Source organism: Sphaeramia orbicularis, chromosome 4, assembly GCF_902148855.1.
Source record: "Sphaeramia orbicularis chromosome 4, fSphaOr1.1, whole genome shotgun sequence".
Classification (NCBI taxonomy): domain Eukaryota; kingdom Metazoa; phylum Chordata; class Actinopteri; order Kurtiformes; family Apogonidae; genus Sphaeramia; species Sphaeramia orbicularis.
Genome location: NC_043960.1, coordinates 6,236,311 through 6,264,022, shown reverse-complemented (window position 1 = coordinate 6,264,022; position 27,712 = coordinate 6,236,311). Strand labels below are relative to the sequence as shown.

The following is a 27,712-nucleotide window of genomic DNA, read 5'->3' as shown; positions in this document are numbered from 1 at the left end:
AAGCAGCCTCCGTCCCTGTGTGTGTGTGTGTGTGTGTGTTTTTGTATTTCATCGACTTCAGCCAAAAACAAAAACGCCAAATACTCAATAGTTGTCATATTTTTAACCCTTTAAATGTCAAGTTTGTATTGTAAACAAACCATTTAGCCAAAAACACACACACACACAAAAATGTACTCTTCAATGTAGTACAAACAATTTTTTTTATTACTTTTTGCAGCCTGGCACATGACAATGATTAACAGCAACATTCGTTAATATGCATTATTTTTTTTTTACGCTAGGTCAAATATTAACCCACGAAGACCCAAACACCCACCATCAATCAAAACCATCTACTGATCTAAAATGCTGAATAACTTCTGAACCACTAAACCTATCAATACATGTAAATAATCGGTGTAAAATGCAGTTTGTCATCTTTTCATGGTGTGTGTGTGTGTGTGTGTGTGTGTGTGTGTGTGTGTGTGTGTGTGTGTGTGCGCGCGCGTGTGTGTTTGTGTGCAATAGGGATGTAACAATTACCGGTATAACGATAAACCACGGTGAAATTCCTGACGGTTAGTATTACCGTTTAAATTCTAATTATCATGATAAGTGTGTTTACAGTACTTTGAAAGAGAAAGAGAGAGAGAGAGAGAGAGAGACCTGGTCCAAGCGCACATAGAGAGAGAGAGATTATCTATCTATCTATCTATCTATCTATCTATCTATCTATCTATCTATCTATCTATCTATCTATCTATCTATCTATCTATCTATCTATCTATCTATCTATCTATCTATCTATCTATCAAAAAGAAACTAAAACAACTCAAACTTGAAAATAGTCCAACAATTATCATAAGGTTCCGTCTTTAACACACATGTGTATGTTCGATGTTTATATGTTAATATTTGAATGTTTCTGCAACAGAAAGTACTTTGTGCCTATTATTTTATTTGTTTTTGTTTTGGTTTTTTTTCAAAATACAACTTAATTAAATTATGTCAGTGTGTGTATAAGTACTTTTTGAACATTTCGAGTACATTTCAACAATGCCGCGATAATAATGATAACCGTGATAATTTCGGTCACAATAACCGCCATGTGAAATTTTCATATCGTTACATCTCTAGAGTGCAACATATCATTACGAATCACGCCGACAAAAGCGTTCGATTTTTCTCGCCGTTCTACACCATGTCGTCGAGCCTTGCTCATTTAGACGAATATCGCTCAGGTTACAATTGTTTGAAGCGGCGCTGAACTGTGCTTACACTCTCTGCAGTGCAAACCAGCCCTTCATTTACTCATGTGGAGTTTAAAAAGCTGCACTTCATTTTCACATAGTCATTCCGCCGGCGGTTCACTCTCCGGATTAGAAGTCAAAAAGGGAGAGCAGCATCACCCACTGCGTTCGTTATTGAAGTGAGAGATGACATTTAGCTGTAGTTAATTATGTATGCAAAACTCAGCCGCTCAGCTGCTATAAGAGGTCATCTTGACAAAGTAACCCCACACCGGGGAGAGTCTCATGGCAATGAGATAGCCCTATTAAAACACACACAAACACACACATAGACTTTTACTGCACTTTTTTTTTTTTTTTTCCACTTGGCTGAGTAATGCATTGTATTGCATTGACTTAACAGCAGATCAACATAGTATATGACTAAGAATTATACGTCTCAATAGGCAGCTTAGTAGTCCAACTATTCCAGTCTTGCTCTATCTGTACATATTTATTTCATCCAGTCACTTAGGCAATTTAATATTCACTGAGGTTATTTTTGCCATCCTACCTCAGGCAAGTAGTTAGTAATGTTACTTATTTAGATATAAAAGGCTGCATTTGATTCCACTCCAGCTCAAGTAATATCCCCCATTATTGTGCAGTTTGATTGCAAAAAATGAAAAAAAAAAAAAGGTTAATTAAAAAAAATGACAAAATACCGAATGATTATTTTTAATTGAAGGAATTAATTAATTGTATCGCCTCACAGTTGCAGTCATTGTGTACGTCTGTATGTGTGTGAGCGTATGTCATTCCTCCGTGTGTCTTTGTTGGGTTTTTTGTGTGTTTGTGTGTACGTGTGTGTGTGTGTGTGTGTGTGTGTGTGTGTGCAGTTCAGACTGCAGCACATCAAAAGAAAGTGGGAGATTTTCATAACTATTTTTTTTTCTTTGTAGTTCTTTAATTGCGTCCCCATGGCTTTCTTTCCCTGGACAGAATCTTAAACAAAACATTATTTTTTTTGCGAGAAGAAAACCCAAGTTTTTATTTTTTTATCTTTTTTTTTTGTAACAGCAGACTAGTGTCAGGGTCGTTATTTGAGAGTTTTTAAGCTTTAGTGAAAATTTTTTGCAGAAAATTCTAAATATAAATGTAGCGCTGTTTTTGTTTCTCTCTTTCATTAATTTACAGTTTTTCTAAATTGATTAAATGCTAAATGTGATATTGCAACCCAGACTGTCTCCTCTTGCCTTTGTTAGTTTTATAATTATAGCTTTTATGTTTTAATTAAAAGTGGAAGGTAATATTTGTTGATTAATTAATTGCGATCAGGTTTTGTGGCCTGAATATCACGATTAAAAAAAAAAAAAAAAAAAAAAAAAAGGTAGTATTTCTTTTCATGCTTAGATTTATAGACTTATCATTTATAGACAGATGCATTTTAGATTTCATCATAACACAATGTTTTATTTTAAACATTTAGATGTGATATTTGCCGTTCGTACACATGTTGGGGTACATATGGATTCTTGTGCAGAGGTCTCTCAGAGGAGAAGCGTAAAAGATTAAAAGATACAATCAATAATAAAAACATGCACCATTTCTTCTGCAAAGTGCTTTCTCCCTGAAGTGATTTTTGGTCAGTAATCGATGCACGGACACACACACTCTGTGCCCGGTGTCACCTACAGTATTCTCATCCCTTCCAGTCAGCCAGGGATCATCGTTGCACCTGCTAATTACCATCTCCAGCTGAAGAGTTAAATGGAGATCTGTTCTTTGTCTGACGTTTGACCCCGTGCTCTTTATGTGACGCACTTCAAACCCTGTTTGGGGCTGACTGGGCCGGGCCTTAATGAGCCCCCATGTCTGCCCTCTGTGGGCTGTGCGCCTCGGATGCCCTGCTTTCATCCCGACCATCTTCCATTGATGTAAATTGAAAAGATCACAGCTATGGGGAGAAGACCTGTACTGGAAAGGCCTCTCTGCATAGATTATGAATATCATAACTCAACAGTTTTTTTTTTTTTTTCTTCTTTCCCCCCGTCCCTCTCCCCCTTACCACCCACTCCCCTCTTTCCTCCCACCGCCCCTTCTCTGTACAATGCTATAGTTCTAATTGGACCCAATGGGGGACTCTCTGCTTTGATCTCATCACCGCCACTGTGACTTTACACTAAAAAATGTCACTGCTAAATAGGGTTATCACCTGTAGAGCCTGGCCTTCCTCTGATGCCTGTACGCATCTTGTTAGCTTCACTCAAACTGTAGAAGTTAATTAGTTTGACAGAGCCATTACCGCCGAGACGTACCTGATGATTGTGGCAGAGGCTCCACATTTAAAACCCAGTTATTAAACACACATTTATTATTTGTGTGAAGAGATGCGCTGGAGTCCGCACTTTGAAACACACTATTCCTGTATTTGCCATACTCTACTCTTATATTTGTTATACGCGGCGATTTAATTAATCACCACGTGTGACTAAAGAGAAATATTTTCCATGGTGCTTAATCTTACTGGTGAAAAAAAAAAAACGTGAAACTTTGAACTTATCTCTTTATCACCCGTTTTTCCCTAACACTGGGAAACAAAACATGAGTGATTGTGTCCCCACCTCATTAAAAGTGTTTGCTGCTGCAGTGCTCTCACCCGTTCAAAGCTGCTGCACGGAACTCTGTGTGCAGAGTAAACTCCGCTATCCCGTCTTCCCTGACAGTCTTTGGGGTACGCCTTCGCCACTTAGACTGACATTGTATTCGCTTTGATTCCCCCCCCACACACCCCACCCCCACCCCCTCAAAAAAAAGACAGTTTAATGATTTGCAAGGATGGAAAAAAAAAAAAAATCCTGTGAAAACGCACATAAACATGAAATATTAATTCCAGAAAGGGCTTTACATAAACATAAAAGCATTTAGCACAATGAGTGAATATGGAGATGACACTTGTTAATTTAACCGTGATAAACTTTCTGTTTGATGCCTGGGAGCATTTGCAATGGCAGCACAGGGACGTTGTGGAGAGTGAGAAAGCCCAGGGGGGAGTATTCAACACTGTTCATTTTGTCTTTGTCCCAGTTTAAGACCGCCACTGTCTCTTCTCTCTTGCTTTCTTGCTTTTTCTCTCAGCCTCTTTTTCTTTCCGCCTGTCCTCTGTATGAGCTGCACTTCTCCTCCCTGAAGTTTTCCAGAAAAGCTAATTGCAGACGCCAGACTGCGACTAAAGCTGCAGCTGCACAGCGTGATATATTTGGCCACCTCTCATTGAAATAGACCTGATCAAAATTTTATGGGATTACTGGAGAACCGAGGTCATCTACCGGTACATAAACAACACATGTACTCGTCTTTTCCTCTTCGTTTCATTCAGGCACAGTTAGGGATGTCTGTTAATTGTTGTACAGATATACATTATATCCTCTTGAGACCCAGGAAAGTACAAGTTTTAGCTTTTATTTATGTTAAATAATTGCCTTTATCAGAAACAGCATGATGCAGCAATTGTTTTCAGATACGTTTTTTAACCTCCTCAGACCCAGCTATGGGTTTTCTGTCCATTTGTGGACAAGAGTTTCACAACTTTATACAAAAAAAAAAAAAAAAAGAAAAGAAAACTGTCCACCACAAAGGACATTGCATAAAAATTTCAAAAACTGCATCTGAAAAAACTGTTGCATCATGATATTTCCAATATAAGCACTTATTCAATAAAAAACAAAAAAATGCTTGTACTTTGCTGACATTTCCTGGGTCTTAGGAGGTTAGAATGTTTATGGAATGTCCTTTGCAGGGGACAGCATTTTCTGTTTTTGTTTTGGGTATTTTTTTTTTTTTCCCCAATAAAGCTATGAAACTCCCCTACAGAGGACAAAAAAGCATCACTGGGTCTCAAGAGGATATGGACAAAAGTATGTGGACATGTTGAATTCAGGTGTTTCTTTTCTAACAGGGGTCTGGGATACAAAACAATAATGACCAATATCAGAATATAGTTGTTTTTTTGGTTTTGTTTCTTCCTTCCATTTTTCTTCGTCACTTATAAAGCTGTAAGATGTCCTGCTCATGCTGATTTGAGATAAAAACGTCAATATTTCCTTCAAGTTTAAGATAAGATACTTTATTGTCATTCTACAAAATGTACAATGAAATTTAGGATGCGGACTCACAAATAGTAGTAGTAATAAATAGTGATAATAATTATAAAAATATATAATAAAAACAAAACATGTATCACTCACATATCAACATCCATTCATTCATTTCCTCACACATTAACCTTCTTTTATCACAAAGTGGACACGTTGAATTCAGGTGTTTCTTTTCTAACAGGGGTCTGGGACACAAAACAATAATGACTAATGTCAGAATATAGTTTTATATTTTTTTTTCTTCCTTCCATTTTTCTTCGTCACTTATAAAGCTGTAAGATGTCCTGTTCATGCTGATTTGAGATAAAAACGTCAATATTTCCTTCAAGTCTAAGATAAGATACAGTACTTTATCGTCATGATACAAAATGTACAATGAAATTTTGGATGTGTACTCATAAATAGTAGTAGTAATAAATAGTGATAATAATTATAAAAATATATAATAAAAACAAAACATGCATCACTCGCATATCAACATCCATTCATTCATTTCCTCACACATTAACCTTCTTTTATCACAAAGTGGACACGTTGAATTCAGGTGTTTCTTTTCTAACAGGGGTCTGGGATACAAAACAATGACTAATGTCAGAATATAGTTTTATGTATTTTTTTCTTCCTTCCATTTTTCTTCGTCACTTATAAAGCTGTAAGATAATCCTGCTCATGCTGATTTGAGATAAAAACGTCAATATTTCCTTAAAGTTTAAGCTAAGATACAGTACTTTATCGTCATTATACAAAATGTACAATGAAATTTAGGATGCGGACTCATAAGTAGTAGTAGTAATAAATACAGATAGTAACTATAAAAATATATAATAAAAACAAAACATGCATCACTCGCATATCAACATCCATTCATTCATTTCCTCACACATTAACCTTCTTTTATCACAAAGTGGACACGTTGAATTCAGGTGTTTCTTTTCTAACAGGGGTCTGGGATACAAAACAATGACTAATGTCAGAATATAGTTTTATGTATTTTTTTCTTCCTTCCATTTTTCTTCGTCACTTATAAAGCTGTAAGATAATCCTGCTCATGCTGATTTGAGATAAAAACGTCAATATTTCCTTAAAGTTTAAGCTAAGATACAGTACTTTATCGTCATTATACAAAATGTACAATGAAATTTAGGATGCAGACTCATAAGTAGTAGTAGTAATAAATACAGATAGTAACTATAAAAATATATAATAAAAACAAAACATGCATCACTCGCATATCAACATCCATTCATTCATTTCCTCACACATTAACCTCCTTCTTTTATCACACAGCAATACGTCACACACAAAGTGGACACGTTGAATTCAGGTGTTTCTTTTCTAACAGGGGTCTGGGACACAAAACAATAATGACTAATGTCAGAATATAGTTTGTTTTTTTTTTTTTTCTTCCTTCTATTTTTCTTCGTCACTAAGAAAAGCTGTAAGATGTCCTGTTCATGCTGATTTGAGATAAAAACATTAATACTTCCTTAAAGTTTAAGATAAGAAAAGATACTTTATTGTCATTAAACAAAATGTACAATGAAATTTTGGTGCACTATCAGGATGCGGAGTCATAAATAGTAATAGTAACAAATAGTGGCAATAACTATAAAAATATATAATAAAAACAAAACATGCATCACTCGCATATCAACATCCATTCATTTATTTCTTCACACATCAACCTCCTTCATTTATTACACAGCAATACGTCACACACACATCAGTGCCAATGTATGCAGTGTAATGTACAAAATAGTGCAATTAAAAATGTCTGTACTTCATTGGGAGATCCAAGAAAGTAGATGGTTAGTCTGAGGTAGAAAATTATTATTTTCAGTCAGAGGTAGAACATTTGATATCAGTCATGGATAACAAAAAAAAAACCAAAATCAATGTGGTATTGTAGTTTTATTCTCACCTTCGCTGGTATGTAATTATTATAATGTAAGTTTACGGTTAACTGCTTTTGTCTTTGTTTCTATTTTTCACACTCATTTTGGTTCTATAATGTAAATACTGTCAAATAAGTTTTTTCTAATTTGGTATAGGCCTGTTTTGTTCATCGTTCTGGCTTGAAGTCGAAGGACAGGAGTGAGTGACGTTTTTATGTTAAGTTATTTGATGATGAGAATGAGGGTGGGATTAAATAAGTTTTTCTTCTTCGCACTTCTTTTCGAGTGTGAATGAATGATTTTGAAATTGTTGACCGTGTTTGTATTCTGTAAATGCTCGAAATAAACATATAAATAAATAAATGTAGTAAAAACACTCTCTGAGGCATTTTGGAAGCGAAGATAACAATTTAAACAAACCTATTTAATGCAATGCAGCGATATTTATCCCAGTATAAAACCAAATTATGATATTTGTTGTTTTTGTTTTGTATCCCAGAAACACCTGAATTCAACGTGTCCCAATACTTTTGTCCATATAATGTATATTGTGATTAACGATATTACAGACTACAACATAAGTCTAATAAGAGTTTATATATGCACCTGATTTCATCTCATTTGTAACAGAAACATATGACACCAACAAAATACTGTGGATTTTTTAGACCATTATGACCATATCTGTGTACCACATACTGAAAAAAGCAGGAGCAGGTAAATAAATAAATAAACAGCATCTTAAAAGCTGCTTTTTGACTTGGATTTTTGGCTGAAAATGCTCTAGTGCTGCACCTAAGCCTTGTAATGGCAGGAAAAAACCAGGGCTTGTATTTCTGTATACCTTTTTTAAATAAAGATTGAACCTGTTTTCATTCTGCAAAGCCCATTATTTGGACATGATTAAAATAAATCATGTCTTAATAAAGGTCCTTCTGAATCACTGAAAGCACCTTATCCGAAGAGTGTCGAATTATTATCAAAACATTTTTCAGACTTTTTTTTCCTTTTTTTTTTTTTTTTGTATTTTATCAATTTGAGCCAAAAACAAAAATACCAAATACTCACTAATTGTCATATTTTTAACTCTTTAACCCTCCGGTATCTGGGTGCGCCTTTTAGGCACACTTAGCACTTTGCTTTAAAAAACGTCATATTATTTTTCACAATTTAAATAAGGTTAGAATTCAAAAATTGTTCATTTTTGCATGATCTTTAAAATTCTGGCCACCAACTAAAATTTGCACATTGTAAACAAAAGAAAATTACAAGACTAGCATCTGTCTCCCAAGTGTGCCAAAAACGCAGTATTTCTTCCATTTGATCTGTATGATTAGGGCTGACCTGGATTTACAAAAATAAAATCAAATTAGAGCAGAAAAATAAATCAATATATAATATTTAATAGTTTGATTTATAGGTGTGCATTTTACGCACACTTGGTGACAGATGCTAGTATTTTTGAACATTTGACCTAGCGCCAAAAATAATTATACAAATTAACCAATGTTGGAGTTAATCATTGACATATGCCAGGATGAAAAAATCAGATCATATGTGATCCACTTTTTATGTAGTATATAGAAAAAAAATATTTTTTTTTGTTTTTTGCATCCAAAAAAATGGTTTGTTTACATTACAAATATGGCATTTAAAGGGTTAAAAATGTGACAGTTATTGAGTATTTGGTATTTTATTTAGGGCTCAAGTTGATGAAATAGAAAAAAGTGTAAAAGAATTAAAAACAAACTGTATGGAAATTTTTTTGACAGTATTCCACAAGTGTGCCAAAAAGGCACACTTGGTGCTTAGTTTGGGCCTTGGTGGACGGGATACCGGAGGGTTAAATGCCATGTTTGTAATGTAAACAAACCATTTAGCCAAAAACACACAAAAAAAATTTTCTTTTCAGTAGAGTACATAAAATTTTTATTACTTTTTTCAGCCTGGCATATGGCAATGATTAACAACAGCATTGGTTAATATGCATTATTATTTTTTATGCTCGGTCAAATGTTAACCCTTAAAGACCCAAACATCCACCATCGACCAAAACCATCAACTGATCTACAATGTTTAATAACTTCTGAACCTCTAAACCTATCGATACATGCAAATAATTGGTGTAAAATACAGTTCTTCATCTTTTCATGGTCATCAAATAGGACCCATTTGGATATTCAGAGGCTCCGTAGTTACCATGGAAACACAGTCATCTTCTACAACATTGATTCACCAGTAAAACCCATGGAGTTGGATCAATGACAGTGGATGAAGACACTTGTTTTGCATTCAGTTATTGATATATTTGCTGAAAAAGTCACTTTTTCTTCAGTTTTCTCTGTTTTTGATATAGTAACCTTCAACTTTAATCTGAGCTTTTATGAACATTTACATGATCAGTGAAGTAAGTACAGGAAAATACATGATTTACACACAAAAAAAACAAAACAAAAAAAACACAAAAAATAGAGCATAATATTAGAATAAATTGTGGAAAATCACTTCGGAAAAGTTAAATATGGAGAAAAAAAAAAAAACATTTTGGAACTGCCACAAAAGTAGCACTGAGTCTTTATGGGTTAATTGCTAAAATGTGTCCATGTTTATTTTTTATTCACTTGGTAGAAGGGCGTTTGTGTAGTCATTTTCCATTGTTGACAATGTGCTAATTTTAGTGGATGGGTCAGACTTTTAAAAATCATGCGAAAATGAACAACTTTTGAATTCTAACCTAATATAAATTGTGAAAAATAATATAACCTTTAATAACATAAAGTTCAAAGTGTGCTTAATATGCTCACCCAGATACCGAAAGGTTAAAGGGCTCATATTTCTCTAAACCCATTTTTATTGGTCTGTGGTTCATTTATTTGTGTATCTGTGTATCTGTGTCAAACATGTGGCCCAGGGGCCAAAACCGGCCTGCCAAAGGGTCCAATCCGGCCCGTGAGATGAATTAGAGAAATACAAAAATTACACTTAAGATAATAACAATTAAGGATGTCAAAATAAATTTAGTTCAATTCCATCTGAAGTGGGTCAGACCAGCAAAATACTATCATAATAAAGTATAAATAACAAAAGACACATATTTTTCTCTTTGTTTTAGGGTAACAAAAAAAGTAAAATTACACAAAAATGTTAACATTTACAGACTAGCCTTTTACAAAAAATGTGAAAAACCTGAACAGTTATGAACAATCTGAAATATCTTAAGAGATTTAAGAGTAATTTTACCAATATTCTGTCTGTTATTAAATATTTTGTGTATTTGTAGATCCACTGTGATCTGTACGTTGTAATGAACATGTGAAAATGAGAAGCTGAGGCCAAATAATGGCATAAATTGTTAAAATTGCACTTTTTTTCTTAATAGATTTCATTTTGGTCATGGTTCATGTTTTTCCATATTTTTTTAAAGGACAGTTTGTAGATGTAGAAATTTTGATAATATAATCTTACTTTTTTCACTCTAAAACATAGAAATTAGACATACAAATTTTGGAATTGATATGATTTATATATTATTCTGTTATTATTTTAATGATCCGGCCCACTGCAGGTCATATTGGGCTGTATGTGGCCCCTGAACTAACATGAGTTTGACAGCCCTGATCTGGACCCTAATAGTTCAGAAAGTTTGAATTTGAACCCTCCAGGTTCTGCAAAGCTATCTTGTTATGCATTTTAGCAGAAATCGCGTGGATTTCTACAACCTGTTTGAATTCCTGCTTTATTTGTCACTTTTTATAACTAGTTACGTTACGACATTTGCACATATAAGGTCCAGACTTCCAACGAACATTTCTCTGAGTACGACATAATTGTTTATCAGCAGCAGCAGTTGTAGGAAAAGCTGAAAATATGTCTGAACTTCAAGCCGATTACCTAAAATGTTCAGTCGTTGGTTGTATTAACGAACACAAGTGACTGAACGGGACAGAAAGCACAGCCAACGACCTGGAGGGGGCGGGGCCTGAAGTGTCTCATGTGCATTTAAAGGGCCAGCGCTCCAAACCACCTTTCTGGTGTCAGTACTCAGAAATAGTGTTGAAGATGGACCTGTGGAGTTGAATGAATGAAGGATTCAGACCCAAGCAGAGCATTTACAGTTTATGGAGACCACAGGGAAATGTGGGAAAATGAAGAATTCCATTTAAAAAAAAAAAAAAAAAAAAAGCAAAATATCACTCCTTTAAGATAAGTCATGTACTCTGGTCATAAAAAGTCATCATTAAAAAAATAAATATGCCAGATTTCAGTTAAACAGACAAATACTCAAGGCATAAACTCAACATAAGCAAATGCACTACTAGAAGACGCAAAGAGACGGTGTCAAATGTGTCCTTTCTGTTAATTTCAGCCAGCTGTTTTCATTACAGGCGAAGGGAGACGAGTGTCAGGATTAACGGAAATTTGTTCAAGTACGTTTGAAGTTCCTGTGAGGAAAGAAATAACTCACCAAACCTGACACCATCTAACACGACACTATAAGTGAATGGACTTGTGAAACGTGCGGTGAAACATAAGTAATGAGCAAAAATGTTGATTGTGTTCAGTCTATTCCTTTGGTTGTTTCACACACTCCCTCTGAATGCATACAGTTACTATTGATGAACTGATTTGTGTTTTGCTCCATAAAATGATGAAAATGATTATTGAGATGACGTCTTCAAATGTTTGAACCTTATTGATAACCAGTGGGAAATTCACTAAGTTAATTCGCAAAGAATTTTTTTTTTTTTTTAACTTTATTTATTTATTTATTTGACAGGGACAATGTAGTCAAACACAGTTGCAGCTGATGTGATGCATATAGAGTTTATAGTAGGCCAATTATAGCGTGTCACCAATTAATCAACATCGGCCAATATGTAGCCGATGTAGCTGATATATTAACTTTTTTTGCTGCGCGGAGATTCTGTCGCTTGCTGCTCCTGTGTGTGTGCGACACGGAGAATAAGAGGAACTTTAAAGCGAGTTAGTTTCACTTTCACTCCTGCTCGGACAATGATGCTATCACCCCCACACACAATCACATAATAATGGAGCTACACCCCCCCCACACACACACCCCCCCCGTCTTATTAAGTATTCACCCCCCCACACACCAATGTCCATGCACTTCCTGTCTTCCTCACAGTTTCATTCTGCCAGCAGGCCTGGGTGTTATTAGTGTAGGGGAGACTGGGGACAGTTGTAACACGGGTCAGTTGTAACTCTTGCAGTTGCTCCAATCAGGAACAACCTAGGACTCACCTAATTCACTCTGCACATGCTCAGTTTAGTCCTTAGTCCACATAAGAAGTTGTAGCTCCGTGAGCCAGACACATCAGAATTTGTGAGTGAAAACATAATTGTGTGCTCAGTCATATTTTTTGCTCTAATTATTTTTGGGATCGCATAGTTTGCATTTGAAAGTTGTGTAAATTATATTTGTGAGATAAAGAAAGATTTATGCAACTGTTTATCCACCTGTCCACAATTATCTAATATAAGATTATTTTATCCTGTGTAGATCAGTGTTCTTATTTCATATATCGGCCAATATCAGATATCGGCCGATATATTGGATATCGGCTTTTTTTAGCCCCCAATATCGGTATCAGCATTGGCCCCAAAAACCCCATATCGGTCGGGCTCTAGTTTATAGTTAGTGCTAATTCTCAACTCCAGTCTCCGGTTGGGCTCTTCCACAACATTGCAGTACAGTATAAAATATATGACATTTAAAACAATCATGCCATACAGTTCAGTAATCCAGAGTTGCATTTATATTTTATGTGTTCTTTTTATTTCAATGTCCTGTGTGAAGCACCTTGAATTGCCTTGTTGCTGAAATGTGCTATACAAATAAACTTGCCTTGCCTGTATGAGGCGTTCATTCACTCACTCACTCTTCCACACAATATACACAATATTTACAGACAACACAATATAACAAATAACCAGGTATTAACTCAGTATCAACAGTGATTAATGTAATTAATATTAGACTGAAATGTTACATCCAAGAAACCAAAAAAAGACGACAATGAGTGGAAAACACACTGACAGAAGATCTGAAAAAGGCAAACCTTGGTCTGGTATTATAGTCCTGTTTTATGAAGAAGGTGTTAATCTGTACTTGTGGTCATTTTTGTGCAGAAACTCCATTTTCCAACAGTGTCGGACATTGTATAGAACAGGGCTCTCAAACTCATTTTCTCTCAGGGGCCACATTCAGCCCGATTTGATCTCCAGTGGGCCGGACCAGTAAAATAATAACATAATAATCTCTAAATAATGACAACGCCAACATTTTGTCTTGGTTTTAGTGGGGAAAAAAAACACGAAATTCTGAAAATACTTACTTTTATAAACTATCCAAACAAAAAAGATGTGAGTAATCTGAAAAAACTGAAATTTCTTCAGAAAAATAAGTGCAATTTTAACAATATTATACTTCGTCTTATCATTTCTACATGTGCATTATGAATCGTATCTACAAAGACACTAAACACAGGAAGAACAAGGAACAGGCAGAAAAAAGTTCAAAATGTGCTTAATTTTCTTTAGACATTTCAGGTTGTTCATATTAGTTCAAGTAATTCACATTTTATTGTTACATGATAGTTTGTAAATGTTAATATTTTCATAATTTAATGTTATTTTTTGCACTAAAATAAACACAAATATTTGAAGTTGTTAATTCTAGATTTTTTGCTCAATTCAAGATTTTTCGGTAAATTTGACTTTTTTGGGGGGGGCTTAATTCAAGATTTTTTTTTACTTGAAGATTTTTTTTTTTGGCTTAATTCAATATTTTTTTTTTTTCTTAATTGAAGATTTATTAATTTTCTTTAGACATTTCAGGTTGTTCATGTTCAGGTTTTTCACATTTTATTGTGACAGGATAGATTGTAAATGTTAATATTTTCATAATTTAATGTTAATTTTTTTGCACTAAAACAAAGACAACAAGTGTTTAGAGAACACAAACCTCCACCAAGCACCCTGAACGGTGTGCATGTGTGGATCGACTATTTCTTTTTAAATTCAACAGTTTCCATGTTGTTCCATACAGCAGAAAAAGTTGAAGCTTGGTACCAGTCATGTGTATGTCAAATTATACTCAATTCCAATCAATATTTGTTGAGTTCTAATGAAAAATGTGTGGTAAATGGGATTTTCAGTGTTAAATGTAAATGTCCACAGACTCCACATTCCACGGTGGATGTGGACAATTTTGTGCCAGATACAAGATATTGTTCTAAGCTACGGGTGGATCAAATTGGAGGCGAATCGGAGTCATTTTTAATTTTTTTAATGAATTTTCGGAAATTGTTCAATGATGAGAGATAGGAAAATTGTAGATTTTGTGACCTTGCTGTGACCTTGAACTTTGGCCTACTTGGCCCAAAATTGAATGGGTTGGTCCCAGGGCCTAGGCCTATCTGTGGGGAAGATTTGGCAAAGATGGTTGGAATAGTTTTCCTGTAAAGTTGCTAACAAACAAACAAACAAACACACAAAGCAAAGTGATCACAATACCTCCTGGCGGAGGTAAAAAGTTGAAGTTGTCATTATTTATAAGCATAGTGTGATATTATTTTTTTCACATCAAACCGAGAAGAAAATCTGGAGTCATTAGATTTTGTCGGTTCTTCTGCTGTTATTATTTGACTGTAGATCGTATTGGTCTGTATGTGGAACCTGAACTAAAATGAGTTCGACAGCCTCGACTGTGGAATTTTTGCACTTTGCAAATTCCTCCCACGGGTCGGATTGGAACCTTTGGCCCCCGGGCCGCATGTTTGAGACCCCTGGTATAGAAGGAACAATGGAGCCGATTAAACGCTAATGAAAATCATCAGTAGCTGCCGCGTTAATTTGCATGGAACACTGTAAGTGAGAGAAAACAACCTGCTATTCCAACAGCAGTCAAACGAATCTGTTTCGTGCTAATTGCGGTCGAAAATCGGACTTAACATTTTGCTTTAAAATTGCGATTGGAGTCCACATGCGCCGCCGCCGTCAGCCCACAGTCATCCAGACCTCCTATGCAACCCAATCAAACGTTGTGCTTTTGTGCTAAGCTCGCACAGCCCACACAGAGAGCAGCAGTCCCTCGCTATCTCTGCCTCCTCCTCGCTTCTGCCACAACACAGTCAGACTCACTGCTGAGCAGGTGAGGAGAGCCTCTTGACAACTTCCTTCCCAGACTCCCCGGGGCCCGGTGGCCAGGGTGAATCTTTTGTCATCCTAAAACAAGCTCAGGCCTGCTGCTGCTCCTCCACTCTCGCCTGGAGTCCTAGAGACAGAGCCAGGAGAGGGGGGAAAAATAATTAAAGGCATTTTATGTCAAGAGTCCCTTTCTGGAGGGAGTCCGGGAGAGCCAACAGGGGAGGGAGGGGGGGAGAAAACAGGAGGACTGAGAGGAAGAAATGGAGGTGGAAGTATGGAGAGAGAGACTGAGAGGAGAAGCAGGGATGTGTTTCCATTTCCTCTTCGCTGTCCCCTCCTTTTCGCCGCCTCCCCCCCCGTCTTCGGCTCAATTAGCAAAGCAGCAGGTGCTCCCAGCAGCACAACACATAAGCTCTGAGGAAAGGCTCAAGCTTTTCCCTTTCTTTTCTTTTCTTTTTTTTCTTTTTTTTTTTTTTTTTGAGATGACCTGCAAATGTGATACTTCACACACAGAATGGTCTAGCTGTTTCCTCCACCAATTTCAGAGGTGATAATTTAACTTTTACCCAACCGTCATCCCCCCCCCCCTGTGTCTCCCCGTCTCTTTCTTTTTCGCTCACACTTTCTTTTTTCATGTTTTCCACCAGGTGTCCTCTCTAAAGAGCAAGCTGAAGAAGCAGTCCACAGCAACAGGAAGTGGCGTGGCCAGGGCCTTCCTCAGAGCGCAGGCCGCTCTGTTCGGATCCTACCGAGACGCTCTCAGATACAAACCCGTAAGTCCGGTTCCATTCAGCACCACAGTTCACACACAGTCAACGTCAGCTTTATTGGCAGGTTTGTCATATGTACAGGGTGTCCCACAAAAATGTACATCATTTGAGACGTCCATATCGGAGTGACGACATGGTCTGGAGAAATGATACCAAATCCTTTTTTCTGACACAAACAGCCTTCTAATGCCACGTCCAAATCCACTTTCCTGTTGTGATTAGGGCTGTGTATTGGCAAGAATCTGACAATACGATACAAATCCCAATACTAGGATCACGACACAATATATCACGATATATCATGATACTGTTTAAAAGGCCATTTTTTCGTTTGTTTCTTTTATTAAAATAATTATTTCCTTGAAGAATTGAATTACACCAGAAATCTGCACAAATACTAAACACAATTTTATTAGATCAGAACAGGATCTAATTCTATATCACAAAATGTTTATGTGTTAAAACCTAAATTCTGTTTTACAGACATAACAGTTTAAGATCCTGCTCAAATGTTCATATTCTATTAGTTCAGAACTAACATCAGAACATTATTTTTGTGCAATCCCAATAAAAGAACTAACATTATTTAATAAGAGTGTTAAATAATATGAAATAAAATATAAACAAAAAAGAAAAACAAAAATAGATACCTAAAAATATCGATACAGTACTTTTTAATATCGATACAGTATTGTGAAAAGAAATATCGTGATATATTGCAGAACTGATATTTTCTAACACCCCTAGTTTTTAGTAATTCTACTAACACCAGCTGATCTACTTATGACGATTCTAGTTCAGTTTTCTGTGCATCAACTGCATCCATGTGTCTCCCCCTACTTCCCCCCTTCTTCCCTAATCTCTCTCTATCTCTCTTTTTTCTCCTCTTTTACCCTCTCTCTTTCACCCCAACTTGTCCTGTCACTCGTCCATCCTCCAGGACTCAGGGTCTGCTCCAGGTTTCTGCTGTTAAAAGGACGTTTTTGCTTCCACTGTTACCAGGCACTAGTGTTTGCTCCTGGAGGATTCTGTTTGGTGTCTGTAAATTGGTTTAGAGTCTGGTGTCGACCGGCTCGATTTGTAAAGTGTCATGAGATAACTTTTGTCATGATTTGGTGCTATATGAATAATATTTGATTGATTGGTGAATGATTGATTGGCACTTGTTTTTGAAATTTTCTAACAAATTCAAGTTGCAGATTCGCATTTGACTGAGTTTGGGCGTACTTCAGTACACAGAAGGCCTTTTCTGTTCCAGTAAACAGCATGTCTATCCCTGAAAGCAGAACAATAAAAATGATTACACTTTTATGAGCAAAAAGACTAAACAAATTTGAAACAAATTATTAGGTGATGAAATGATGTCAAATTTTTTGGGACACCCTGTATATTACCCCTCTATCTTGTACTAAATTTAAAAATGATTGGGTTTCCTGGTGTGTCCACATGTACTGCGCCATTTTTCTTTTAAAACTCTTCTTCTTTGCTTGTTGTAACATCCATCAACATGTTTTTTTTTTTTTTTTTTTAATTCATTTGACTCTAGTTGTGGAAAAAGGTCTTTCCATTGCAGTTTTGTGTGATATACCATTTGCGCTACACCCGAAAAACCCTCTTTTGCCAGCACAAAAACTTTTAATCGAAAAACGAGAGTTCAGCGAAATTGTCAGAAACTCCAAGGCCCCACGGTGCAACAATGAACATGCTTGAAAACATATTAAAATGGCCCATTTTAACTCACAGAATTGCAAATATTGTTCAAACTGAATTTCATCTTCTCAGGACTAGAGTTGTCCTCTGTCCTTTAAAGTCCACACTTCCAATTAGAGATGCAAATTATCGATGAATCTGTTAATCATTAGTTGGTTGATCAATTAACGATTAATTGATTGAAAGCGGTGATTTTTCTGTAAACCTGAATTTCTCTTTCAGTAGGGTTTATAGGAATACAAGCTAAATATTGTTTATATACTTCATGGAAAAAAAGCACGTCATATTCCTTAATTATTGATTTCTTGTACCAGGCCATGAAATTTATGGAGTAGAACTAAATAAATTCTGCAGAGAAATTCAATAAAATAAATGGATCTGAACGGGGGCAGTTTAGAAGAAATGGGAATTTCTGACTTGGCATCACTGACATGATGAAGCGAGATTTCAGCTGAGATGTGGACAAGGGCAATTAACCGACAATTAATAATTTAATCGAGCAAATTCTAATCGACAATTAATTGATAGTCGATTAATTGTTTACATCCCTACTTTCAGTCTATGTGCACTGATTGAGGTTTCCACATCTCACTTGATCGCAGTTGACTCCAAATTATTGGTAACATCACACATCCAGCTGCAGACCCACACCTTAAATGCAGATGTTCAGATAAATGCTCTAAAAGCCTCATTCTTTAGAGCTCTGCACAGACACTCTACTAGTGTTTGAGTGGAAGGGGTTTTAAACATTTAGATCAGTGGTTCCCAACCTTTTTTGGCTCGTGACCCCATTTTAACATCACAAATTTCTGGCGACCCCAGACATTCTAAATGGAGACTTTTTTTTTTTTTTTTTTGTCAAAATTATTATTATTCTTTTTTAAATATCTTTTTATTTCACAAAGGAAAATCGTCCAGATACAGTGCAAACTTAGTGATACTGGGTCTTACATTTCGCAGTTCTCTTTTGTGCACTCTTCCCACCCTCCACCCCTAATTAATTAATTTGTTTTTGATCACGTAATAGTTTGCTATACTATGTTGCAAAGAAGCTTTAATTTTAGATGACATTTAGCCTATATAATGTATATTATTATGGACGGAGGCAGAAAAGCCAGGGGTAGATAACTGCATGAAGTGAGAATTTAATTTTCATTGGTCAGGATATGTACAGTCAGTCCATATGTCAGTCTAGCTTGTATTTAAGGCTGCAAATTAATACTGAACAAACAATAACTCAAACTATGAATTATGAAAGAGCTGCAGTGTCTGAAACCGACCACAGTGAACATTTGACAGATAAACAGAACCACAGTGCTGCAGTTTCAGACTCACAGTTTGTCATGTCTTTTATGAACTGTGATCGTCTCTGTCAACTCACCATATATTTTTATTAATAAGTTTTGTTTTTATTTTCATCAGTTGCTAGAAATTTCAGGCGACCCCATTTGAATTCCAGGCGACCCCACGTGGGGTTCCCGACCCCAAGGTTGAAAAACACGGATTTAGATTGAAGACCAGATTCTGTAGTTTCTATATACTATGATGTTTTCCTTCTTACTCTTGAAGTTAGCACATAAAAGCCCTCTCCATTTGGATGAATTTCAGTGCAGTCTAGTTGGACTGTAGCTTCTTGACTGAAGGTAAGGAGGTGCTTTCAGACGGCGCAGAGCTAAGGTGGGCCTGTCTGAAGTAGTCAAATGTCAAAGGAGCTGAAAAGAGTCAGGACATTTCTTTTGAAGATCCCTTTTAGCCACCTTTGGTGTTTTACTTTCCTTTACTAAGCCCCTGTAACGTTTCTTTTCTGGATCTTTTCTGCTTATCAAGTCTGAGTCAGAGCAGAGCAAACTACAGCATGTCCTGTTTGTCAAATAGCAAAGCCTTTGTTCCTTCGGCTTTGAGATTAATTGGACTTTGTGGACTCCCGGAGTCAAGATGCTACATTATTGATGCCGTCTCTCTTTTTTTTCTGTGTACAGACAGTATATGAACAAACTGCCTCCCCTCTGACACAAGCGCTGAGACTCAGGGTATGCGTATGTTTGTGTACGGGCTGCGTTGGTTTCTCAGTTCACTCACGCCCTCGCTGTGTTCTTTAAGACCAGATCTGAATAAAACCCTCGGACCCAACATACACAATCGCACACAAAAGCATAGAAACTGCACGTGCCTTCGTGAACAGACTGATTATACACCCTGTGTTCTCATATTTGTGGATTATCACTTGGACTGTCAATCTTCAGAACCAGGGTTAACCCTTTGACCCCTAATGTGTCTGTGGTGAGCGTTCTGTAGGTATGATATGTTTCAAAGGGCTCATATTTATCTAAACCCACTTTTATAAGTCTGTGGTTCATTTATTTGTGTATTTGGACCCTAATAGTTCATAGATAGAATTTGAACCCTCCAGCTGCTGCAACGCTATCTTTATATGAGTGGATTTCTACAACCTGTTTCAATTACGTTTTATAACTAGTTACGTCACGACATTTGCACATACGAGGGCCGTTCAATAAGTTCATGGCCTCACCCAGAACAGAACAACACAGACTGATAATTTATATTTTATTTTTCAACATAATCTCCATTTACATCAATGCACTTGGTCCATCAATGTTCAAGCATCACTATCCCATCACGAAAGAATGTAACATCCTGTATTATAACAACCAGTATTTCTGGGTGAGGCCATGAACTTATTGAACAGCCCTCGTATAAGGTCCAGACTTTTGATGAACATTTCTCCGAGTACGACATAATTATTCGTCAGCAGCAGCGGTTGTAGTAAAAACTGAAAATATGTCCAAACTTCGAGCAGATTACCTAACATGTTCAGTTCTTGGTTGTATTACCGAACACAAGTGGTTGAATGGGACCGAAAGCATGGTCAACAACCTGGAGGGGGCGGGGCCTGAAGTGGCTCATGTGGATTTAAAGGGCCAGCGCTCCAAACCACCTTTCTGGTGTCATTAGTCAGAAATAGATTTAAAGATGGACCTGTGGAGTTGAATTAATGAAGAATTCAGACCCAAGGAGAGCATTTACAGTTTATGTAGACCACAGGGAAATGTTGGAAAATGAAGAATTCCATTTAAAAAAAAAAATCAAAATGTCACTCCTTTAAATATTCCAAAAAATTCAACCATTTGCTCAGTAGAAAAAATTTCAATTCATGCTGAGATCGACTCACTTTAAAAAAGAAACGGTTTGGGATGGTTTGCAGTGTTGTAGTAATTTTCCTTTATTTTTTTTTTACTATGTTTTTACTGAGTTTTGTCCATGTTACTGCTTTATGGAGTTCAACCAGGTCTCAATTAGCAGCTGGACTGATCTAGAAAAAAAAAAAAAAAAGAGCCCCAAAACATAAACTACTGGGCCCAAATTCAAATCCTTGTTGTTGTTCAGTGTGTTCCAGTTCACATTTCATGTTCAACATCCTAAATCTCTTATTGATGTACATTCTAGTGCCTTATTTAGTCCAAATCTGTCAAACTTCAGTTCTTCTCTTTGTCGTTTTCTGTTATTCCACCTGTTTCGACCCTAAAACACACAGTAAAGCAAAACCACTGAAGAAAAGGAACACGCACATACTCATAGCAGCTTTAATGAACCTGAAACAGGCACAAATTCACAGTAGAAATAGCGTCTCAGGGGTTAAAGGGTTAAAGCTCTTCTCTCCTCAGAGCTCAGCGTTGTGCTTTACAGGTGCATATGCTTTGACAGAAGGAGGGGTGTGGATGCTTGCTAGGAATCTTGCTGAGTTGCAAATGAAACAATACTGGGAAATGATAATGAGCTGAAGAGCAATCAGCTGATTAGAACGGCATCTTAGGTCATCAGTTTCCGCTCACAGAGATGTGTCACCCCCAGGGGTGATTCTCACCACCTCAGAGCAGCACGCATGTACCTCCGCAAAAGCACCTGAAATAGCATTTTCGATTAGTTTCTACTGCGACTGATGACGGCATGTCAGGTTGGTGAGTGTGTGAGTTTTAACACTGCAATCTCTGTACTGTTTAGAGACGGAATAAACCAAAGTTCAACACAAGGTTATTATCGTTAATTAAAACTAACGAGATTCTGTTGGGTTTCTGTAAATTGGCTTAGAGTCTGGTTTTGACCAACTCTATATATAAAGTGTCATGAGATAACTTTTTTGTTGTGATCTGGCGCTATATAAATACAATTTGATTGATTGAGTGATTTGATTGGTTTTCCCCTGTAAGTCGCTTTGGAAAAAAGCGTCTGCCAAAGAAAAAGAAGAAGAAAAGAAGAAATGATGAAAACTAGAATTGAAAAAACATTTTCGTGTACTGAAATAAATAAAAACTACAATTAAAAGAAAAAACGATAACTCTAATCCAACAAAGTGGAAGTGCTGCTGGGTCTTCTTGGTGATTATCCACAGGTGCTCTTTGGACACTTGTGGTGTGTCTGGTTATTTAGAGTCAAAAAAAAAAAAAAATCCGCATTAGCATGCTAGATTTCAAAAAATATATCCAAGGCACACTGTAGGATTTGTGTGCCGTGGATATATTTATATATTTATATAACTAACTGAAACTGTATTGTGTGCGTACAAAACTAACTAAAACATATAAAAATTATTGATAAAATTCCCTTCGTTTTCATCTTTGTCAATGTTGGATTGATATGAAATCGATTTATTTCGCTCTAGCAATTTTAGCTGGTGTCACCACACGACACTTCACGACACTAATGTTGGGAGAAAGCCAAGTCCTGTCTGGGATTTATTTGAATACGACAGCGAAGAAGATAAAAGATATGACAAAACTAAAATTAATACTTAAACTAAGCATTTACAAAAAAATGAAAACTAATAAAAACTAGCAAACCTGCTCTAAAAACAAATTAAAACTGAATTAGAGAGAAAAAAGTCAAAACTAAATAAAGCTAAACTATAATGAAAAATCCAAAACTATTAGAACCTTGGTTCAACACAAGCTGGAAGACATAGAAGCAGCTCAAACCACAGACCCAGATGTGAAATCTCAGGGTGCCATCATGTCGGTAAAAGCAGAGACAGTAGCTGCTTTTCTATGGACATATATCTGACATATATCTGAGGGTTCAGGGTTCAAGTCCCTGTTCGGGCTCCATTTGTAGTGGTCAGGGAGGCCTTCACAAGTTCAAAGAGTTGAAAACACGACTCGAAAACCACTCTTTACCGTCGCACTGCACATAGAATGTTTGCAGGGGAGCTCAGACATTCTTCACAGGTCAGATAAGCACACTTTTGTTGAGGAAAAAGCAGATAAATAGTTTGGGAGTCCCAACTTATGAACAAAAGGAGCGTATCATACACGGAGCAACACCCGTCCGACCTCGAAGCGTACAGGTTGCGTCCTCACGTCGGTGTGCGTCACCATAATAACCAAAAGTATTTAAAGAAACAGTACACAGGGAGGTGATCATGACAGGATGCGCAAAACTTTACCGATATTTACTAAATGTTGAAAAAACAGAAGTGCGTAATGTCGGTTTTTCCATTAAATCACGAATGTGATGATTTGTTTTATTATCACAAGATGACACAAGAAGTCATTCCACAAACATGGCTACGAATGTAAATATGGTGTTGATTTACAGATATATTCATTATTATTATATATTACCCCTCTATCTCGTACTAAATTAAAAAATGATTCGCTTCCTGGTGTGTTCACATGTACCGCGCCATGTTTCTTTTAAAACTCTTCTTTGCTTGTTGTTACGTCTGTCAACATCCTTTTTTTTTTTTTAAATTACGTGACTCTAGTTGCGGAAAAAGATCTTTCCATTGCAGTTTTCCGTGATATACCGATTGCGCTATGCCCGAAAAACCACCTCAGCGCCAAAACTTTTAATTGAAAAATGAGAGTTTTGGCAAAATTGTTGTTTCAGTTTTTTATCATATTTAATAATGATAATAATAATTATTATTATAATAATAATAATGATACATTTTATTTGCATAGCACTTTTCATAGAACTCAAAGACACTTTACATACAGCAGATAAAAACAGAAACCAAACACATTAAAAACAGATAAAAGCATGTGCAAAAGGCAGGTAATGTAAAAATAACATTAAAATTAAACATTATTATTTAATAAATCGGGTCTCAATGCTCAAATGTTATTGTTTTTGAACAAACAACAGCATAATATAACACAAACATGTCTAACAAATTGACAAAGTTCCTCCTTCCTCATTAATGACAGTCTTGTGGAGTTACTGGAAACAAATTCCTCCCCTCGGTGGATTATTCGTGTATTGCATGTATCTAATTGTGTACATCAGGTTTATCAAGACAAAAAATATCACACTGATCATATTGAGGGCTTCAAAACTCATGTATCAAATATGGTACGTTCGGTGTTATAGGGTTAAGTGTGTTATGTTACAAGACTCCCCCTGCTGGTGAGAGTTTGGAATATCAGTACTCCATGGAACGACTTTAACATGATAAAAATAATTATTGTGGTTTCTTTGAGGTTTTCTAAAATGTTGATAGAAAGTTTTCCTTTTCAGCAGTTATTTGTTAGTCTGTGCAGTTTAGTGAACAGCAACACGGTCTGAGGACGCAAAGATGATTAAACTACAACTGAAGCTACTTTCATCAGGGTTTTGGTTGTTTTTTTACGACAGAATACGCCTTAGAAACTTTTAGTGATGTAAGTAGAGCAGTTTTCCTGTGATGTAATTTGGGCCATCGGTATCATCCACCCATCCCTGAAAATGAGGTTAGTGTCGAGTGTTATTAGGTTGTTTTTATGTGCCACTCTGTGTTCATAGCCTGGAAAAGACAAAGCACATTGTTGTTTTTTTTTTCCCCATTTTTTTTCTTACACATGAAGAATTTAGAGCATGTTTGAATTATGTGAGAATTATGTTAATTATGAGAAAACATGAATTGAAAATGGTGCGAGCGGTTGCCTGTGATTGGCCTGCAGTGGTTTTGTTGTCATCCTCCGTGTTTATAGCTCACAGGCCAACAGACATGATGTAAGAAACGGTAACAGTGGGATCATGTGTTCATGTGGAGTACGGTGGCGTTTACTGGGACACAGGCTTCTGGTCTGGGGGAGCTCGGCTGGATTCGTTCATTCTTCCTCTTTTGCTGTCGCCTCCGTCTTTCCTTCCTGTCTCAGTTGTATATTTTTTCTGTTTTGGGGCTTATTTGACTCACTCATGAAGAAATCATGTGAAATAGTTCCTTCGTAGAGTTGACTTTTAACAGCACATAATGGGAAAAGATGTGTTGTGAATGTCTGATTGATTAATGTTACAATAAACATCTACATGTTATTTAATTCCACTGCATTTTAACCCTTTTGAGACTCCCATCATAACAGACCCCCCTAGATTTCTTTTTTTTTTTTTTGCAATAAAAGTGTTTTTTTGTATCAGTTCTTTTTCATATTTTTTCAGGAAGACCTTAACTTTAAGTGTCTGACCATTAATTATCATTATTATATGTAATAAATGCTTAAAAAAAAAAAAGGGGGGCTTGCATTTTTTTCATTTTTATTATGAAAAACAACTGTAAGTGTTCATCGCGAAATTTTATGAGATTATAGAAATAAACTTTCAACTATTGTACATGTACACAAACATTTTTGTTTGTCTAAATTTAGCAGATTTAGCAGTACGTTTTATCCAAGTGCAATACGGGTACTGAACACACTGCAATGACAATACCTCACAGGGACATATACTTAACATATGTCATAGTGTTCAGCCAGGGTCAAGTGCAATATATACTTAGCTCTACTGTTTTTCTCAGTTGGTGACATGCCTGTTATTATACTGTATATATATTTACACTTCCTTTCTTCTTTAAACTTTTGCACTACGCACCACCAGAGAGTTGTCTCTTACAATTTCGTTGTACATATGTATAATGACAATAAAGGCATTCTATTCTATTCTATTCTAAATCCCAGGTGTCAAACATGCGGACCGGGGGCCAAATCCGGCCCACCAAAGGGTCCAGTCCGGCCCCTAGGATGAATTTGTGAAATGCAAAAATTACACTAAGATATTAACAATCATTTTAGTTCAGGTTCCGCATTCAGACCAATTCAATCTCATAATAACCTATAAATACTCACAATTCAAAGTTTTCTCTTTGTAAATGTAAATACAACCTGAAATGTCTTAAGAGAAGTGCAATTTTAATAATATTCCACCTTTTACTAAATATTTTGTGTATCTGTAAATCCACTGTGATCAGTAAGTTATAATGTACATGTGAAAATGATAAACTAAAGCACAATAATGTTTTTTTTTTTTTTTTTCAGTTTGTTCATGTTATTCACATTGTTTGAAAGGATAGTTTGTAGATGCAAACATTTTCATCATGTAATTTTACTTTTTTCACTGTAAAACATTGAGAAAAGTTTGGAGTTGACATTATTTACATATTATTATGTTATTATTTTACTGGTCCGGCCCACTTCAGATCAAATTTAGCCGAATGTGGCCCCTGAACTAAAATGAGTTTGACACTCCTGGTCTAGATCATTCTGTGTCCATGCTCCAGCTTCTTATTTTTTTATTATTTCTCATCATTTTTAGCCTGTAGCGCTGTCTCTGTAGACAGAACCCCTCAATGGAAGAAAAATATCCATGATCTGCTTCTTTTACAGGCAGTGCATCATTCTGCCTAGGCTATCTCTCTGCATATATACTTACGTTTATATATATTTGAAGTTTTTCCTACTTCATACTTTTTCCTTCTCCTTTTCGACAATGAAAATTCAGACATGTACTTGAGGATGGATTCTGTTCATTTAAATGTTATTTTGTTTTTGTCTTATTTTGCTTTGTTTTGTTTTATTTGGTTTCTTTGCATGTTTGAAATAAGTAAATAAAATAAAATAAATACAAATATATATATAAATATACTGGACATACATTTATATAATATGTACAGTTAAAATACAATTATCAATGAACTATACAACCTGGAAAATATAGATAAAAACAGTGAAAAAAAGGCTAAACTCCACAAAAACATGGCAAAACACACTAGTAGGTGCCGCTAAAACATCTGCTGTGCTCACTTCCTCCCCCACATACTCTACTGTAAAGTTTTATTCAGCGTTGGAAAACTTGTAGGAATTTTGTGGATAGTGTAGTTCAGGAGTTACGGTCATTTGAATGTCATGAAGTGCAAAATGTAGCACCGGCGATACAGTCGTCTAAAAAGGGTCAAGGCATCAAACAAAGCTCCTGTACTTCCTGCAGCTCACATCTGACCTGAATAAACACTGCAATACAGACTGGTACAAAGAATGAGGCATGTGAGTTGTGTAATTTTAATTTTTTGTCCAATTCTGTGCATTGCTCAGGGGGAGCCGATCACGTTCTGCGAGGAGAGCTTCGTCAACCATCGCTCGAGCACCATGAGGAACTTCCTGTCCATGGCCGTCAACCTGCAGCTATTTAAACAGGTACAACACCCTCTTCAAAGACTTCCCAACGTACTGTATTTACCTAACAGGCTAAAATGTTTTATTAGTCCACCTTCTGAGATTATTTGCAATTTTTTTAAATGAAAAAAATGGGAGTATGAGTAAAAACACACTTATTGTTGCACTTAAGTGTTATAACAGCTTATTAGAATCAGAATACTTTATTAACCCCAGAGAGAAACTGTTGTTACAGTTTCTCCATTCAAGCATGATAAATTTGTATTAGGAAAAAAATGATCAGACTCTTGAATTGGTTTAAGAATCTGGTTTCAACCAGCTCTATATGTAAAGTGTCATGAGATAACTTTTGTTATGATT

The 27,712-nt window shown here is 36.1% G+C and overlaps 1 protein-coding gene across 1 annotated transcript in view; it reads left to right on the top strand.

The window, feature by feature from the left end:
• Window positions 1-27,712, top strand: part of LOC115417791 (DENN domain-containing protein 1B-like) — a 249,488-nt gene that overhangs the window by 152,682 nt on the left and 69,094 nt on the right. Inside the window, 2 exon segments of the mRNA XM_030131907.1 lie at window positions 16,080-16,205; window positions 27,272-27,373. Of these exon segments, the coding sequence (XP_029987767.1) occupies window positions 16,080-16,205; window positions 27,272-27,373 (228 nt within the window).